Source organism: Pleuronectes platessa, chromosome 10 (assembly GCF_947347685.1).
Source record: "Pleuronectes platessa chromosome 10, fPlePla1.1, whole genome shotgun sequence".
Classification (NCBI taxonomy): Eukaryota; Metazoa; Chordata; class Actinopteri; order Pleuronectiformes; family Pleuronectidae; genus Pleuronectes; species Pleuronectes platessa.
Window position 1 is genome coordinate 24,832,995 of NC_070635.1, and position 17,387 is coordinate 24,850,381.

Consider the following 17,387-nt stretch of genomic DNA (forward strand, 5'->3'; position numbering starts at 1 on the left):
TTGGGAATTTGGGTTGCTCACTCTTCGTCAGATTCATCGGCTGCACCGGTGATGGTGTATGTTTGTTCCTGGCGGTCCATCTCCATCACGTCACCCTCTTTTTTCACCGTTCTGTCCGGGAAGAAATAACGAAGAGAGGGTTAGACATCTAGGGCAGGTGAATGCTGGTCCTAACCCTGTCATAAAGGAGGTTAAGATTCTTGAAGTTGTTGCTTCTTAATCTGGGTTTAAATGCTACGATATACAGAGGCCCTGTTTAGGAGAACATAGATGACACCTGGTACCTTTACCTAATGAGCACTGTCCTTCTCTCCGTCAGCTCCACAGCCTGATCTGCATAGGTTTCAATGTTGCCGTCATATGCATCTGATCCAAATCCCAGCCCGGGTCCGCTGGTTTCATCCCCCCCTCCACCACTCTTCCCCTTCCCACCAATGCCTGACAATGCAACATCCCCAACCACACCCTCAGTTCCTGCGCTGCCCCTGCCAGTGGAACCCATTCCGTGGTCTTTGCCTCCGCCCCCTCCAATTCCTCCACCAGTTCCATTAACCCTCCCTTCGCCTCCACTGAACCCCATGCCACCAGAACCTGCAGAGCCACTACCTGGACCAATTCCAACACCACCCACGCTGTTGTCACCCTTGCCCTCGGTGCTGAAGTTTCCCCCAACCCCAGTTCCCGCTCCTCCAGCTCCCAAGCCTGCACCTCCAGGTCCAGTACCATGCCCTGCAACCCCTGAGCCACCACCAACACCAGCACGTCCAGCACCTAGCCCACCAGTGCCAACACTACTCATTTCTCCAGCACCAACTCCTCCACTTCCACCACCAGTACCCACATCGACAGCTCCAGCTCCTATACCTTCACCTGCACCCCCAGCTCCCAATCCATGACCACCAATCATGTCTGCCCCACCTGCCCTACCTCCAGTGCTCATTCTTCCACCCATACCTCCAGCAGAACTGCCTGAATCTGCACCCATGCCTCTTGCACCCATGCCCCCACCCATTCCTCCCTCACTCCCCATGCCTCCTGCACTCGCACCACCACCTGCTCCGCCCATGCTCCCTCCACCAAAGCTCACCCCAGCACCAATAGCGTTGGTGGAACAGGTGGTCAGAGACAGCGTTTGCATCATGCCAGTCAGCCGCAGGTCCTCTCCCTCAATCAATTTTCTGCAAAGAAAATACAAACGATGACAAAATTCAGACTAAGATGACATCAAATATTTAATCAATATTCAGGTTGTTATTCCTTTACCTGTAAGTTGTTATCTCAATCTCCAGAGCCATCTTCATATTCAGGAGGTCTTGGTAATCACGCAGGTGCAGTGCAATTTTCTCCTTTGTGGTTTTCAGCTCCAGATGCAGGGACTCAATCCGAGCCTATTAACAAAACCATGCCATTACCTGAACCATTGTTGTGGCTTTGTGTCTGCATTCATGAAAGTGAAGGTTTGTGTTCATGACTGACTCAGGTGTGATGAGGTATGCACCCCGCATTTGAGTCTACACTTACCTGCAGGTCTTTCTGTTCCTTCATGTACCTTTCCTGCATTTCTCTGATCTGAGCCTCGAGAGCTTCATTCCTGGTCCTCAGGTCATCCAAGTCACGCTCTTTGTTTTGGATCTGGAGATATTTTAGCACGATTTTGTTTATTACAGCCATTCATTATTAATTTTCTCAATGAATATTTATATATCAATTTTCACTTTTGACACCCACATCCTTTTTGGCACCAGCCACTTCTTCTCTAAAGCTTCGAACCCTGTCCACATGACCCGTTGACTTCTTTGTTAGATCTTCAAACTTGTTTTTATACCATGAATCCATTTCCTAGAAATGAAAGGGGAAATAATTACATATATTAACATAGAATATAGAGGATTTCACTGCATACTCCAGTGCTAATCAAGTGTAATTATTTACCTTGAGATTTTTGGCTGCAATGTCGTCATACTGGGTTTGGATTTGTTTCAAAGCAGCAGCCAGGTCAGGGAGTGTGAACGCACTCTCAGCTGCAGCATGAGCTGAATAGATCTGTTTCATGAGCTCCTCAATTTCCTGGAAAAAAACATTTTATCATAAAAATTAAACGTAAACTAAATAAATAAATATAAACTAAATATTTAAATCTTTACATAAAGATGTTATGCACCTGTTGCTGAACACGTTTCAGGAATTCAATTTCAACTTCCAGTTGCTCCAGCTTCTTCTCCAAGGCAATGCGTGAGGAGGTGGCTTTGTCCACATCCTAAAGAAGGCTCGCCATTGTTAATACAACTTTAAATGAATATGGTAAAGACTGCAATATTCCGTAATTAAATGGAACCTACCGGACGGAAGGTTTCAATGTCTAACTCAGCTTTCTTCCTCAGCTCCACTGCCTCCTCGTATTTGATTTTGATTGCCTCTAGGTGAGCAGCTGTGAACTCCTTCGCCGCTAAGGAAACATCCTGAAAACCAAAATGCCATAAGTAATTTGCTCGTCCATGAGATTTGAAGGTGTGTGCATGGCTGTGTGAAAAATGCAGATCAGCCTCTTTTGCATTTCATGTTTTCAAACCTGACCGTGTGTGTGTGCGTGTGTGTATGTGTGTGTGTGACAGACAGACAGATGTACTCCATGACATCGTAACATGCTGAGGCACTTCTCTATTTGCCTGCCAGAAATAAGCCTGTTACCAGGTAAGGAACCTTGAAAACACCAAGTTGACGTCTTGTATCGTTTGCTTGGATGAGTCTTATGCAGATTAGTGAGGTGTAAAGCTCGCCAGAAGCAAAGAAGTCAGTCTTTCTGCTCTTGAGCATCGTACAAAAAAGAGAGAAAGAAAAGAAACAGAAGCAATGTGCAGCCTGGACAATTCGGTCTCACCCGCTGAACTCTCATCTGCTCAGCGATCTTTCTCAGCTCCTTCAGCTGTTCCTCATACAGGAGGCGCAGACCTGTTGGCCTCTCAAAGCGGTTGTGATAGGCCTCGATCTCTGACTCCAGTAGCTGGTTCTGCTGCTCCAGTGATCGAACCTAAAAGTGCAGGAAAACCTCAGCTGAGATATTTCAAGTAAGCCAAAACTAGACGCTCTAATATGTATTCCTATCTCTGTGCTCACACAGGTGAGAATAATAAAAAAAAATGTTTACCTTGTCAATGTAAACAGCCAGTCGATCATTGAGGACGATCATCTCATGCCTCTCACCTTTGCGTGTAGTGAGGAATTCCTGGTTCTCAGCTGCAGCCACATCTAGGTCCATGGCAGGCTCTCCGTTGGGCCCAACACACACCATGGCCCCTGCACTCACACTGTCAACACATACCAATTCACATTTACTGCAAAGCCACAGAACTCTCTTTTAAAAGAGGGTAAATGGCTTGAGAGGGCGCTTGAGGAAGTGGAATTTTCACAAATACTTTTTTTTGCAACAAGCTCACCTTAGAAAATAATAAGCTAAGTGTACAGCCTGCTCACAAACCTTAGTCCATAGCGGACTGCTCTGACCCAGCTTACCCTGCTCCAACCATGCGAGACCTGCGTGCGGCCGAGACGTTCCTTCTTCCCACTGACTCCACACGCATGCTGCCAGCCCCGGCTCTGCAGGAGTAGCCGGCAGAGGCATGACGGGCCTCTCTCCTCGTGGGGGATGGGCTGGACACCCTGACCTGATGGGAAAAGCTGCTGATGTCCTCAAAGTGACGGCGGTAGGATGAGATTCTCTCCGGGCTGCGGCTCATGATGGCGGTAGGGACTGTGCTTCCTCCAAAAGAGATACCTACCCAGGCAGGCAACTATCTGTGGTTTACTGTTCTTCACTGCTGCTCCAGCTTCCTGATTTGCACCCAGGTTTTATAACTCCTACTGCTTCTCATCCCCCTTCCCTGTCAGACAGCCCATTGCATGAGCCAACACCTGTGGAATCTTGAACCTCTGCACCAACGCAGGCGTGACCTGCAACTCAGAAATCTGTCAGCAGCTTGTGAGGAGCAGATCTGGGCTGTGACAGTGGCTGATGGCATCAGTGAAGGGTTCAACTATTAGTCCCTCTGCAATATACAGACAATATATCAGTCTAAGTCTTATCACAGCCAGTAACGGTTTTGCCAGGATTATGGTACATGCACCACATCAGTGTCCATAACAGCACTGGGCAGCAGGCAGGCAGGCAGGAAGGGTCTGTTCAGTCATGGCAGCCAGTAGGTGCAGCACTGACGTGATCTGCTCTGATGGGACGAGGGACTTTAATTGAACGCTGAGCAGAGGCTGGAGGGTGACCTGATGAGGCTGCGGCTGCTGCAGAGGAACAAAGGGCTCTGGCGAGATTTGACATAAATTAGTACTTATTAGTCCGGTCTGTTTTCAACATATTAAAAGTGGAGTATGCAGGGGAAAAAAATTGGAATCAACCGCTTCTGAGGGAAAATATGGAGGCCGAGAAAAAAGGAGGAGGGGCGGCTGTAGTCTGGAGTTTACGGTTGACATGGCACAGTGATATGAGGGGAGAAAACAGTGGTCTTCATTGACACCTACAGGGTCACTTGGTCGAGGGTCAGTAAACCCTGTCACTGTCCTTAAAGTTTACTGTAAACATGAACCTTTATACAAAACCTAACTTCCAAGCTTCTCACACAGAAAAACACAGAATGACCAAAATAAAGAATAAATCCATCTTTAAGCCAGATGATAAATCATCATATTCAACTTCTAAAAGGCTTTTTAAAATTGATTGATCTTGTAAGCTCTGACTTGATGGATTATGTGAACATTTGTTCTTTTCCACTGACCTCAGATCTGGCAGTAGTGTGGGACTTTCTTTTGGAAGAAGAGGAAAATTCATTTATGAACAATCCTTCTCCACTAAATCTTTTCATATAGCGAACAAATAGCATCACTCATCATTTCAGAATGTCACAGTGTTTGTTATGTCTCATCTCAAATGTCACCATGACTTGCACATTTTGTTTTACTTAACCTCTGTAAATACAGAAAGTAAACAAGGAAATGCCTATTTTTTGTAACACATGTATGTTATGTAATATACAGTAGACTCTGCTATGAAGTTATTTATTTTTTAAGTCAATTAGACTTCTAAGAGATATTGCTGGAAATGCACATATAATTGGGCTGCATTTATTAAGCACATTTCCAGTTTTATTGTTAAATGTGAGCACTTTCCAGTACAAGTTGCATTCACAGACACATTCATACACGTTTCTACACAGATCACTTTTTCTATCACACACTATTGGGGTTCAGTATATTGCCCAAGTACAGATCAGAATGTAAACTAGATGAGCTGAGGATCAAACTGAGCTGAGTCTCAGCGATCCAATTATAGAACAGATGAAAATTCGATGCATTTAACCTGGTTTTATAGCTGGGATCTCACCCCAAACAGAATTTATAATTTTTCATAGCTTCTGACAAATCATCAGATCATGTACGTATGCTTGTCATTCTGACAAAATAATAAAAAGGTCATCAAGTATACGGTGATATAACGTAAAGAATATCCTTTGTAAAGAGGGTTAGCTTAAAATGCCATAAATAGACGAAGGACAGACATGATGAATTTTTTAAGTCATCATTGTATTTTATGTCTTCTCGCCGTAGCAGGACAGACTTTAGTGTGAAGTGGTTAAACCAGGGGCTACTCCCTCCCCTGTCGGGAGAAAGCTGTTAAATAAAAAAAGTTCTTAAACTTCTGAGACAGAGAATTTACTTTACATGCATCAAGAGGTCATCCCTTTGAGGTCAGTTTTCCATCTAAGATCAGTGATAGGCTTAGATATTTTATAGATGTTACCTAATCCGATGATGAGATCTTTTATTTCAGTTCTGTTTGGACTCCCAGTTCAGTACTAGGGTGTGTGTGTGTGTGTGTGTGTGTGTGTGTGTGTGTGTGTGTGTGTGTGTGTGTGTGTGTGAGAGAGAACAAGGCCCATGTACATGGTCTGCATTCTTTCCAGTTGAAAACAAACACATTCATCATGATGAAGGAACCTGTTAATGTTCCATAGAGAGTCGGTGACAAATTCATACTGAGAAAGCATGGGTCATAACCCATCAATACAGTAGATCATCATGTTCCCAGCAGTTGTCACCTCAGCAGGCCTGCGGATATTTATATCCCAAATCATTTTTGAAAGGCTTGGTATGTGGCACACATGCAGATTAAGGAATACAAGCTGTATTTTTATACTACAGAGTTTACACCCATAGAGAAAAAAAAAACTAGAAGGGCACTCAGACAGCACATACCTATTTCAAAGCCCAACAGTCACCTTGTTAAACCATACATTTTTGTCATCCATATTAATTAGTTATTCTCTGTGAAATCAATGGAAATGTTGAAAAACACCAAATCTAAAGATGTTAAAGAAAGTAACAAATAAATCCTGTAACCGCCCCCTGATCCTGCATTCACACCAAAAATGTAATGGGATCTTCCCTGAGCCATTCTGTATTCTTCTAACAAGTTTTATGTTAATACATCCAGTAGTTTTTGTGTATTCTTGCTTACACATAAACAAACGAACAGGGATGAAAACTTAACCTCCATGGTGGAGTTAATGAAAAAAGTCTGTAAAGAAACAAAGGAGAAGAGAAAACACATCGAAAATAAACCGTCATACTTCACAGAATCACATTGTCGCAGCAAATTCATGATCATTTAGACTCATCTTAACTTTTGGTATAAACCCAGATCGGAACCCAGGGGAGATACCCCTTCTTCCTAAACACCACTTATTCCACTCAACATACATTTATAAGAGACTTGAACCAGTTGTGGAGCTTTTGTTGTCTTCTGCTGTTGTAAATAATTCAACAAACCAGTATTATAACAACCAAATAACTGTATTATATAAACATACTTTTTTCAGTTATGGATCCCTCAGTAAACACAACTTAAGACTCAGTGGGATTTCTTGACCAAATCAACAACTGAAATTTCTAAAACTTTGCAGTTTCATTTGAATGCACATATGATTCTATTTCCAAATAATATTAGTGTTTAAATTTTCCATGATTTTTTTTTCACAAAATCAAAGATGTGAAATTTCACAAACAAAAGAAAATCACACAACTAATGTTTTAATCAAAACTACAATTTTATTTCTTGAATGATGTTGGCAACAACTGCACAAACTGTTGAGCAGAACACTATTATATATTTACAATGCATCACATTGAAAACTGTTCAGAATACATGGGCGGCTCATTAACCCACAATCATACACAGATAAGTAGTCATTTGCATAGTCTGTTAAATAAAAAATGTGTTTACATCGTCCGATTATAGCTGTGCTGATTATTACAGTCACTGAACGAATAGGCCTGTTCAGACCTGGTTTTAACATCAGTCCTCAGAGATGCACTCACAAGAAGACAGAGTTAAGTTTCTCTGCAAATAATCAAGTACGTTATTTGTGTTTGCAAAGACCAAATTATATTGTTTTACCCAGTTTGAGTTGACAAATGTGTCCGATGACAATGTTTATGTGTATGTTGGCATGAGCGAGTGACAGAAAGACAACGAGAGGAGACACGAGGGACTGAATGAATGTGCAGCTCTTCTACGAACAATTATAAATAAAGTATCAGTCATCATTCGGTGGTCAGTGTTGATATTGTGTTGCTGGCTATGAACAAATTGAATGTACGGACACTGATAAGGGTAAATATATGTTTAAACTGTAGCAGGTTGGAGGAAGTCAGCTGAGTAGGCAGTCCTTCATATGTGGCCACATCCGTCCCACACCACCTCTAGTGAGCAGATCTCAGGAAGCATTGAGGACGCATAAGGGTGTGTTCACACCTGCACTTAGCGTTGACCAATTGTGATCGGATCCCTCTGGATGCGTTTGTTCAGGAGCTGCAAAGGGTGTCTGGGTATTCTATGGTGAAACATATATACGAGAAACTTCAAGTCAACACTGTTGAAATGGATTGATTGCTGATGTTTGCTGAGTCCTCTGGATTCACCCATGAGGAGAACAACTTACATCTCAGGCTCTTAAATTAACAATAAAGTGAATGACCTTCTGAAAAATCTCCAGTTTGATGTCAGATACATAAAGTTTTTTTTCTCATTGCTCATTTGTCGCCCAGTCTTTCCATCCACCCGGGTAATGATAAATGCTGAAATGTAGAAAAGAAAAAAGGAAGGAATTAGAATGAACTGTGTGCCGAAAATAAAAAGAATGTGTTTGACCTTATCGTACACATCATTTTTTCCACTGCATTTCTCAATTTAGTGAATCTTCATCTCTACGTGTTAGTAGACATGTGGCAGCACGGTGGGTTGGCATTAAGCAACAAAAGGGAAATAACCTCAAGCTGCTATCTCAAGAATGTAAAAGTCAGTCAGTGAGGGAAAAAGTCTATCAAAGTCAGCCATAAAAGAATACTGCTACTCTAACCCTTATCCAGACCCACACTTACAATACATCACTACAATAATTCAATAATTGTTGGACTTTGTGTTCAGGTGAGAATGTTTCTGACAAACATATGTCAGGGAGAAGTGTCTCACTCTTTGTATCCCAGCGACGCAGCTTCCTTGACTGCCCTCTCACTCCGAATCCCTGCCAGACAGGTGAACACGATGTTGTCTGTCTGCTCCGGCATTTCACCACCATACTTTTCTCTGAAATCATCTGGAACAAGCTGGAGGGCAGTGTTAACTTGTCCCACTGCGATGACAAAGAGGCACAGACAGATCAGAGTGGTCCAGATGTGCTGTTAGGGTTTAATGTTTGATGGTACTGTTGTAGTAGAAGCGCCAAAGCAGTGTAACTACACTTATCAGAATATAACATATTCAATATCTACCTTCTAATTCTAAAAATGTCTGTCCTCCTGTCTATCGGTCTGTTTGACTCTATGAGGAGGAACTCATATCTCACAAACTTCAGTGAAGTTAGATTCAATAGTTCTTTATAGCTGACATGTAATGAAAAAATAGCACAAGTTAAGTAAATCATTAAACAAAAGACCAACATGTGAACAATAATAAAGCAAATTCATTTCAGATAAACCATGTAGGATGAATACAAATTTTCTGACTTCACTTTGCACCATAGTTTATAAAAAGCTCTGCATGCAAGCAATAAAAGGTGAGAGTAAATTGTTTAACTGTTTGAGGGGATTCACTAATGATAAGGAATAATTCTGAAGTCAACTCCAGAGCATTAACACAGATCACGATAACAGTCCATTCAAAACAGGAAGGTTTAGAGCAGTAAGTAGTTATTTTCATTTGACACTGAATGTAAAATGCAGGGAATTTTGCATTTTAATAAACATGCTACAATAAATGCCATGGTCTGTTAGAGACCTGTAGAGGTTAATCAATGTATTATAAGACCGACTTTATGAATAAGGACCCTCCACGGTGGGATGATGACCTGCATACAACATAAACTATTGGATAAACCAAATCTACAACAACTATTAGTGTAATTTAGTTGGATCAACACTCACGGGGGATGTTAATGGCCCCGGGGATGAAGCCGTACTCTCTGAGCTCCCAGGGCTCCCTGACATCTATAACCACAGCTTTTCTGCCAGCCAGGAGCTGCTTCAGCTGCTCGTAGGTCACATCTGTGCTGGTTGGCGCTGAAGTGAATCCCCTGTACAAAAGCAACTCTGTGTCTGAAAGCAAAAAAAGCAAAACATGTCACATGTGCAAATACGTATAGGATAAGATTGTAAGAGTTACAGCAGCAAATAAGACATCAGTAAATGTTATAAATAAGTAAAAATGCAATATAAACTCTTGGAAATATAACCATTATTAACAGTTACAGTGTTAACAGTATACAGTTACACAGAATATATGCAGCGTAAGCAGAATATATCCAGTGAAACAGGATGCACATTAGACATTAACTTGCACTGATAGAGACGAATGTTGTTGTTATTGTTATGTGAAACATTATGTAACCTGATAGAGAGCAGATACTCATGTGGACGGTGGACAAGCTGACAAATGAACACAGTTCTAAATGTGAGACTCACTTCTGCACCCGGGGGGAGTGTGATCGAGGCCGGGTACAGAGCTCCTTCCTTCCGGGACAGAAGCACCGGGCTGGACGCCTCTCCGACACAGCAGCCGCGGGACCACTCCTGTGAACCTCCAGCACCGCCTGAGAGCCATGTGAGGTGACTTTAGCCTCTATACCTGCACTGAATCAACATGGAAACCCAGCGTCACTATGGAGTTGAGTGGCAGAGTCACACTGGTCAGGTTCACCCACAAACGTATGACCTGCGCCTGCGCCACAGTACGGATCACCGAAAGGACCAAAATAGTCTGGAGCTCGACTTCGTTACCAAATAAAACACACTCATTAACCCAACGCTCCGGAAGTCAGAGGATCATCATAGCTGTTCATGTTAATCTGGCTTAGTGTTATTACATTACATTGTATCTGATGCCTTCCTGGTCGTGGGAAAAGACGGCAAAGTGATATGTGAAGCGTTTTTCACATACTTCATCTCTTTTTTGGCTAATATCCTCGTCTGTTTTTCACTTTGAACAACTTTATAGCATTGTAAAGAAAATCGTAATATAAATACAGTTTATTATTATTATTATTATTATTATTATTATTATTATTATTACATAAACTATGGCCACATCTCATCAGATTAATTTGAGAGATAAATTCATGCTGCCATGCTGATATCAGAGGAAGCAGGTAACTGCTTCAGCCTCTCTAAACACTAACTTTCCTATAACATAAACCTTATTACATCAAGTTATATTTGTTCGGTCTTATGACATAAAATAATGATACGATATAGAATAAAAACACTTGAAGCAAAACCTCATCTTATAACTCAGGTTCTTCCAAGAGTCCATCTTTCCATTTTTATTCCTAGGTGAATTGAATATCACAACAAACCGATCAGATGTTTTACAAACGCGCGCCTGAACGCAGCCCTGTGATTTTTCGACTCCTCCAGTTTAGGTCCGCTGTCCCTGAATGCAGCATTGGGCCTAACCGAGCCGCCGTAGTGCGTCACATGTTGACTTGTGTTGCTAGTCGATGCTAGCCACAGCTTGGCTAAAGGCAAATCACGAGGAGTTGTTGAGACACCGTTCAGTTGTTGACAGAACTGTCCCATGAAATGTCTTAATGTTTCCGTGTGTTGATGGATAAACACACCCTATAATGGTTTATTTATTCTGCTAATGTAGCTAGCCTGTTTGCTAGGAAGAGTTGACATCCCACTGTTGGCTTCAGGTTAGCTAACACAGGCAACATAGGAGCTGCAATAAAGAGGTGAGTCCACACCGCCTTCTCCTAAATTCTAAATATAGAAATAACATTCAGAGATTTAAAATAATTCACATGTTGTTTGATGAACAACTTTAAGGCCCATTAGATCCATCTAAACCCGACGCTCTGGTCTAATTGAGGCCTCTTAATCTTATTATGTGCATTACCCGGTCGTTAACCTGAATATAGTAACACCTGTAATCTGAGTGTCAGTAAATATATACATACCTTGATCTCTGTAAGTATTTACACAGTCAGATATTCTCCATTTTTTTGCCTCAATAGTCCTGTACGGTGACATTGAAATTATAATCTGAGTGGGATTAATAACTATCAGCTCTAAAGATACTTAAGGGTGGTCACGTCTATATTAGGTAAACAATGTAGAAATGGCCTCAAACATGAAAGCACACATTGGTTTGTGTTGAGGTACAACAGAACTGTGTCACTGTACAAACACTGAAGAACTGCATTGTGTTGATGGTTACCTGCTACAATAAGTAAGATGTAAATGCACCTATTGGAAATTGCTTTGGATAAAAGCATCAGCTAAATGTAATGTAACATGATACAGGAAGATAGAGACGAGTTTAAGTGTCACTGTTAAAACACAGTCATGCTCATGTTGTTTTATTTTGAGGTTTAACAGTTGTTTGTCCTCTGTGTTCACCTCCAGAGCTCCCGATGCGGCTAAAGGACCCTTTCTCTTTAAAAGCCGTCGATATGACTAAGCGGACGAATAAACCGAGGAAACCTCGAGACGAAGAGTCGTCAGATGAAGTCAGTGGTAAGTCCCTGAAGCATTGCTGGACACCAGGCTGTTAAAGTTAGGGCCTTGAGTTTTCATGTGCATAGTAAATGGGATCAACTCTTATGTTCTTCGTAAGATATGTGTTCTTTATCAAGTAATGTTCAGCTGAACAATAACTTGTCATTTCTGTTTATCATTGGGGTATTATTATTTCTCTTCCTAAATCAGGACTGAAGGGCTTATGTTAGTAGGTATGGCAGAATATCCATAAGAGAGGATTTATATTGCAATGAATTGAACACAAGGTTTTTTATCACTAATTGATTTTGTGTTGTTTTTAAATTAGGGTTGACTTGCCAGCATGTGAGTAAGGCAGTGGACCTGAGCTCAGTGAAGAAGTCGGTCCTGTCCAGCGTGTGGTTTATGTGCTCTGAGTGCCTAAAGGAGAGAACCATGATCGACGGAGAACCAGCAGCATCACATGACATCCTGGTGTGTTTAAAGTGTGGTTTCCAGGTAAGATTGGTTTTTCTAATAATAAATGGTGAAAACACACTGTGCATTCACGTTCTCCTTGGAAGGTCCCATTTCACGAGTTGTGAAGTCGCTGTTCAGACTCTAGTGGGTTCATCTGCTTTGAAGTCATAATGTGGAAAAAACATGGACACTGTAACCATAATGTGTTTAGAGTGTTTAAACAACATTTGGACTTGTCTTTACAATATTTGCATAATAATGATGCACAAAGAAAAGGGATCAAGGGTGACATGCACGTTAAGCATAAAATTCTGATGTTTGCCACAAACATTTCAACATTTCACAAATTCACATTAAAAGTTACTAAAGCTGATTTTACAATTATGTTTATTGGTTTATAAGTGATGACATCAGCATCTCGTTTACCAAAATTTTGCGCGACTCTCTAAGATATTGTTAAGACTTGAGATGGCGTTCATATGAATTTTCCCAAACAGGAACAATGCATAGACACACTGAGGCAGATTGCTGGATATTCACCATGTCAATTTCCAATATATATATTGTAAATGACTAAAGTAAGGGAACAGATGGTTTTAATGTAACTTAAAGTATATACAATTTATTGTTTTTATTTGTACAGCCCTTGCTTGCAATAACTACATCAAGACTGTGACCAGCTGACATCTAAATACATTAACATTATTAAGTTTTCCCGGCCTTTCACCGTAACATGTGCGTTCGTACTAAACAAGGCGCGGATTTTCATAACACCCTGAACACGCCTAGGGATCATATGTGTTTATTCTGGTTAATTGCCGGAGAAGCCAGCCCCGTTGTTTGTGGGTCCAGAAGCCCACCTTGAAAAGCACACAGTTTAGGGACTATCCCTGGCTCCTACAGGAGCTTTGTCTGGATGACTGTCATTTCCAGGGCTACCTGATGCTGAGCAGTGACTGGTCTGATCATCCTCTGTCTCAGGTCGGCGCCAGGACTGAGTCTCCTTATTTTTATTCTCAGCGATGACGCAACATTGTGTCTCGCAAATTTGATGGCCGAGTTCAAATATTTCAACTCCAGCATGGTTTGGAACACCCCAAATGGAACTCCCTGGGCCAGAGACGCAAATTCCCTCCTAGACTTGTCTTTGCATTGATTTGTATGTTATCTCGACGCATGAAAAAATTCAGCTCTTGTAAGGTAAATCGGAAGTGACTAAATCCTTCCACATTTCCTCCTAATGAAGTCCTGTGTTGCATTGACCGTGTGTTTTTGCACCATTTATTGTTGCATGATTAAGTTCCTCCCGAGTAGTTGACATCTCTCTGTAGTTTCTGTAGACTTCTGAACTCTGCTATCATCATGCAATACATCATCTATAAAGATGAGTGTGTCAGGTTAAGGCTGGTCCAGGTTGGTGGCGATGCCACCAACACAATGTTTCTCTCATCAACTGTGCTAAGGTGCTATGTCCTATACTGTTCAGCACATCAAGATGGATACATCAGGAAATATAAGAAGAAATTCTGAACTCTTCTCTCATGTTCAACTTTTGATTCAAAACACAAAAAGTGTAAAAGTGTGTGTGTACTGTGTCAGTCACCAGTATATCCATTTATAAGACGTGTTGTTTTGTATGTATGTATTATTGTATGTATGTATGTATTAGACAAATCAAAGCTGTACTTTCTTCTTTGATATAACAGACTAGAATGGCACTTAGTAGGGTATACCACTGCCAGGGCTCAACAGTGTCCTTATAAAACCATATTTTACTTTACTAGATACAGATTTTATAATTGGATCAGCACCAAATTCCACACACTAATTAATATCAGCCCTCTAAACATTGATTAATTGTTCTCTGAGATATCAACAAAATGTGGAAAAATACCCTGTCTCACAATGTGAAAGAAAGTGGAAGAAAATGTCCTGGATCTGTCTCATGATATGGATTCGCACCAAAATTGAATGGGTTCTTTCCTGACCAGTACCACATCCTTCCCCCAAGTTTCTTAGGAATCCGGCTTGTAGTTTCTGCCTTATTCTGCTAACTAACAGACAAACAAGCAAACAAACCGAGATAAAAACATAGTTTTAAACAAAGTTTTAAATCATTATTGAAAATATGAATATGTCCTTTTTTGCTCGACATGCAAACTTGTATTTGAGGTGGGATTGAGTCATTGTTTTTAAACATAGACATGTATGTTTTGTGCTAGTTAAGATTTTTAACACAATTTTTTTAATGTATCTATCTTGCAGGGCTGTAACCACTCTGGTATCCAGCACGCTGTCAAGCACTATCAAGCGTTCCATCCCGAGTCTCACTGCATCACCATTAGCTTGAGCACATGGAAGGCTTGGTGAGAAACCTAAGAACTGCATTCATTTTGAGCTGGGATGAAAAAGCCAAGACTGCACACAGTGCTAGTCAACCTGTACATGTCAAGATGCTGACAGTGTGTGGGTTTGAATAGAAAAACAATAGTTGCCCAGTGTTTTTTCAAACATCATACACTGAAGGTGCGTTTTTTCCTGAAGTGTCCTTGATCTTGGCGACTACAATTTCCAGTCAGTTTCTGAAACCTTTATATATTTTATTACTTCATTTTAGGTGCACTCATCTGGTATGAATGCTTGTTCACTCTATTCTGATAGTTGAACTTGATGGTTTTCCACTTCAGCCAAATAATCATGTCGTCAAATAATGCTTCATTTCAACATTTAGTTCCTTGAGGGTTGTAAAATTCCACTGTAACCTAAAGCCTTTCTGTTTCTGTCTATGACCCCCCGCCCCCCCCTCTCATTGTAACAGGTGTTTTGAATGTAATGAGGAGCTCTCCACTCACTGCAACAAGAAGGCTTTGGCTCAGTCCCTGGACTTTTTACAAAAGCACTCAGTCAAGGCAACGTCAGGTGAGGAGTTCTGCAGCATTCCAAAGGTCTGGCCACAGACTGCTGCTGAATTAAGCTTTTATTATGAGACATGTCCATCCTCAATGCATTTTCACCAAGGCAAGAAATCACCTTTTGCGTTTCTGTTAAAGTGTTCCTTTAATTTAGCAACCATGTCTTCATTTAAAGTAGAAAATAGTTGATCTTTAACACACACACATTACTTGTTATGAGAATCACATATTATTGCTGCATAATTATGTGTAATAATTCCCACTGATGAATCTCAAACAAGATTTAATGAGCTTTTGTATCCGAGTTACAACAGACATATCGAGAATATAATGTGATAATAGCAGAACGTGAAGTGGAGAGGTCCTTTTCACCCAAGGCTGTGAACGCAATAACACCATCACTTCATACAAGACTACTCCTGCTCATCTTTTTATCGTCAAATCATTAAGTGTTGAAGTAAGTGATACTGATGAAGTGACTTACCAGAGTCTTATACTATGAAGCATGATTTGCATTTTTGGGGGTAGTTATCAGGTTTACTTTTCAGTTTACAAAGCTAGTTCACTTCAACCCGCATAAAATCTTTGCGCACTGACCAATCATTTCCTTTGACATAGAGCAAAATAAAAAAATAATATTTATTAAAAAAAAGGATCCCGTGGATCTCGGTGCACGGATTGTTCTCTGAGGAGGACCAGGCCAGACCCACAAAATCATTTGACCATCTCTGATGAGGATCTAAATCAAAGATATAGATCCTCATCAGAGATGATGATAAACCTTTGTCAGCTGCTGGGGCCGAACATAACCACCCTGACACGTAGGAGCAATGTGCTCACAGTCACAGTACCACAGACTGTCTGCGTCACTCTACGTTCCTTTACTTAATTTACTGATATTCATATACTGGGTGTGTTAGTGGCGGGGTAACCACACATAGTTAAATACTTTTATCCTTTTCTTTAAGTAGGTGCGCACAGTCACGTTCATGGTGGACAATTAGGTCCATGTGTTTTTATTGACTAATAATTGGCAATGTTTACACCCTGGTGTGTCCTCTGAGTCAGTGCACATAGTGTGTGTCAAACTAAAGCTCAGCATAGATCCTTCTTAACTTACACATTCACACAATAAGAGATGTTTTACCTTCTGTCCTTCCTGCATTTAGCAGCTCTAATTGTGTTTTTTCTAGTCTGGATAATGTGTTATCCAGACTAGAAAACTCCTGCACTCCTCGTATTTTTCTAACATAATAGTTTGTTCCCCTGTTGTGAAGTATGTGGCTTTGTTGTCAGTTCACTTGTTCATGTCTGTGATTGGTCTTATGCAGTAAACACGCCCCTTTCATCTGCACCCTCTCAGATCTTCATGAGGCAAACCTGGGTTGACTTATCAAGTTGATAACCAGCTTCCTGTGACCGCTTAGCCTGATTTTTTGATTTCACACGGTTATTGAAAATATAATCTGGGTATGTAGAACTTAGAACTGTAGTACAGGCCCCTGTTCACAAAGGGTCACATTTATGATTGTCAGTGTATCACCTCCACACCAGGAGTTGACAGCAGTACACCTGCTCCCCCTGGTGGCTGTGGTCATTAGAACTCCAGGACTTCACACTGCAGCTCAACCTGATGCATATGTATGTGTATGCTGTTTCTGCATTGGCTTGAGAACATCCGGCATCACAGCATGATTTCTTTTTGATATACTGTAGCTATATTAGCACGATTTATCAGGGTTTCAGGAAGAATTTGAGTTTGAGGAGAACTTTAGTTTTGTCGTAGCCTCATGTCCTTTTAACTTACTCAGACCACCTGAGCCCTCCTACCCCAGTCAGTCAACCATATGCACCCCCACCCCCTTACTTTACTTCAACACACATGCATTCACCTTCTGTTGCTGCTCGTAGTTTGTGCTAGAGTGCTGAGAAGCCTCTCAACAGGCTGTAGCCGAACAG

The 17,387-nt window shown here is 41.2% G+C and overlaps 3 protein-coding genes across 7 annotated transcripts in view; 1 reads left to right on the forward strand and 2 right to left on the reverse strand.

Annotated features, from left to right (window-relative positions):
- Positions 1-1,259: 1,259 nt before the first annotated feature.
- Positions 1,260-3,734, reverse strand: zgc:172323 (uncharacterized protein LOC564165 homolog). Its single transcript, XM_053433191.1, has 9 exons — positions 3,511-3,734; positions 3,146-3,305; positions 2,879-3,028; positions 2,340-2,459; positions 2,162-2,257; positions 1,933-2,067; positions 1,729-1,839; positions 1,522-1,632; positions 1,260-1,388 (listed from the first exon to the last, which is right to left on the reverse strand). Exons 1-9 carry the CDS (start codon positions 3,732-3,734, stop codon positions 1,260-1,262), a joined length of 1,236 nt encoding a protein of 411 aa, XP_053289166.1.
- A 3,356-nt stretch (positions 3,735-7,090) lies between these two features.
- On the reverse strand, positions 7,091-10,359 carry tstd3 (thiosulfate sulfurtransferase like domain containing 3). 2 transcript variants are annotated; one of them, XM_053432356.1, is made up of 5 exons: positions 10,021-10,359; positions 9,484-9,654; positions 8,534-8,693; positions 8,040-8,139; positions 7,091-7,895 (listed from the first exon to the last, which is right to left on the reverse strand). In XM_053432356.1, the coding sequence occupies exons 1-4, from the start codon at positions 10,157-10,159 to the stop codon at positions 8,088-8,090; spliced, it is 522 nt and encodes a 173-aa protein (XP_053288331.1). In that variant the 5' UTR covers positions 10,160-10,359; the 3' UTR covers positions 7,091-7,895; positions 8,040-8,087. The 2 variants fall into 2 exon arrangements, with proteins under 2 accessions (XP_053288331.1, XP_053288330.1); XM_053432355.1 differs by having other exon boundaries at positions 7,091-8,139; positions 10,021-10,341.
- A 630-nt stretch (positions 10,360-10,989) lies between these two features.
- The window catches only part of usp45 (ubiquitin specific peptidase 45), a 38,777-nt gene continuing 32,379 nt past the window's right edge, over positions 10,990-17,387 (forward strand). For all 4 annotated transcript variants that reach the window (XM_053432028.1, XM_053432030.1, XM_053432029.1 and 1 more), the window contains exons 1-5: positions 10,990-11,291; positions 11,965-12,075; positions 12,386-12,555; positions 14,782-14,882; positions 15,335-15,435. In XM_053432028.1, coding sequence (XP_053288003.1) covers positions 11,973-12,075; positions 12,386-12,555; positions 14,782-14,882; positions 15,335-15,435 — 475 coding nt within the window. In that variant the 5' untranslated portion in view covers positions 10,990-11,291; positions 11,965-11,972. The remainder of the gene's footprint in view (positions 11,292-11,964; positions 12,076-12,385; positions 12,556-14,781; positions 14,883-15,334; positions 15,436-17,387) is intronic.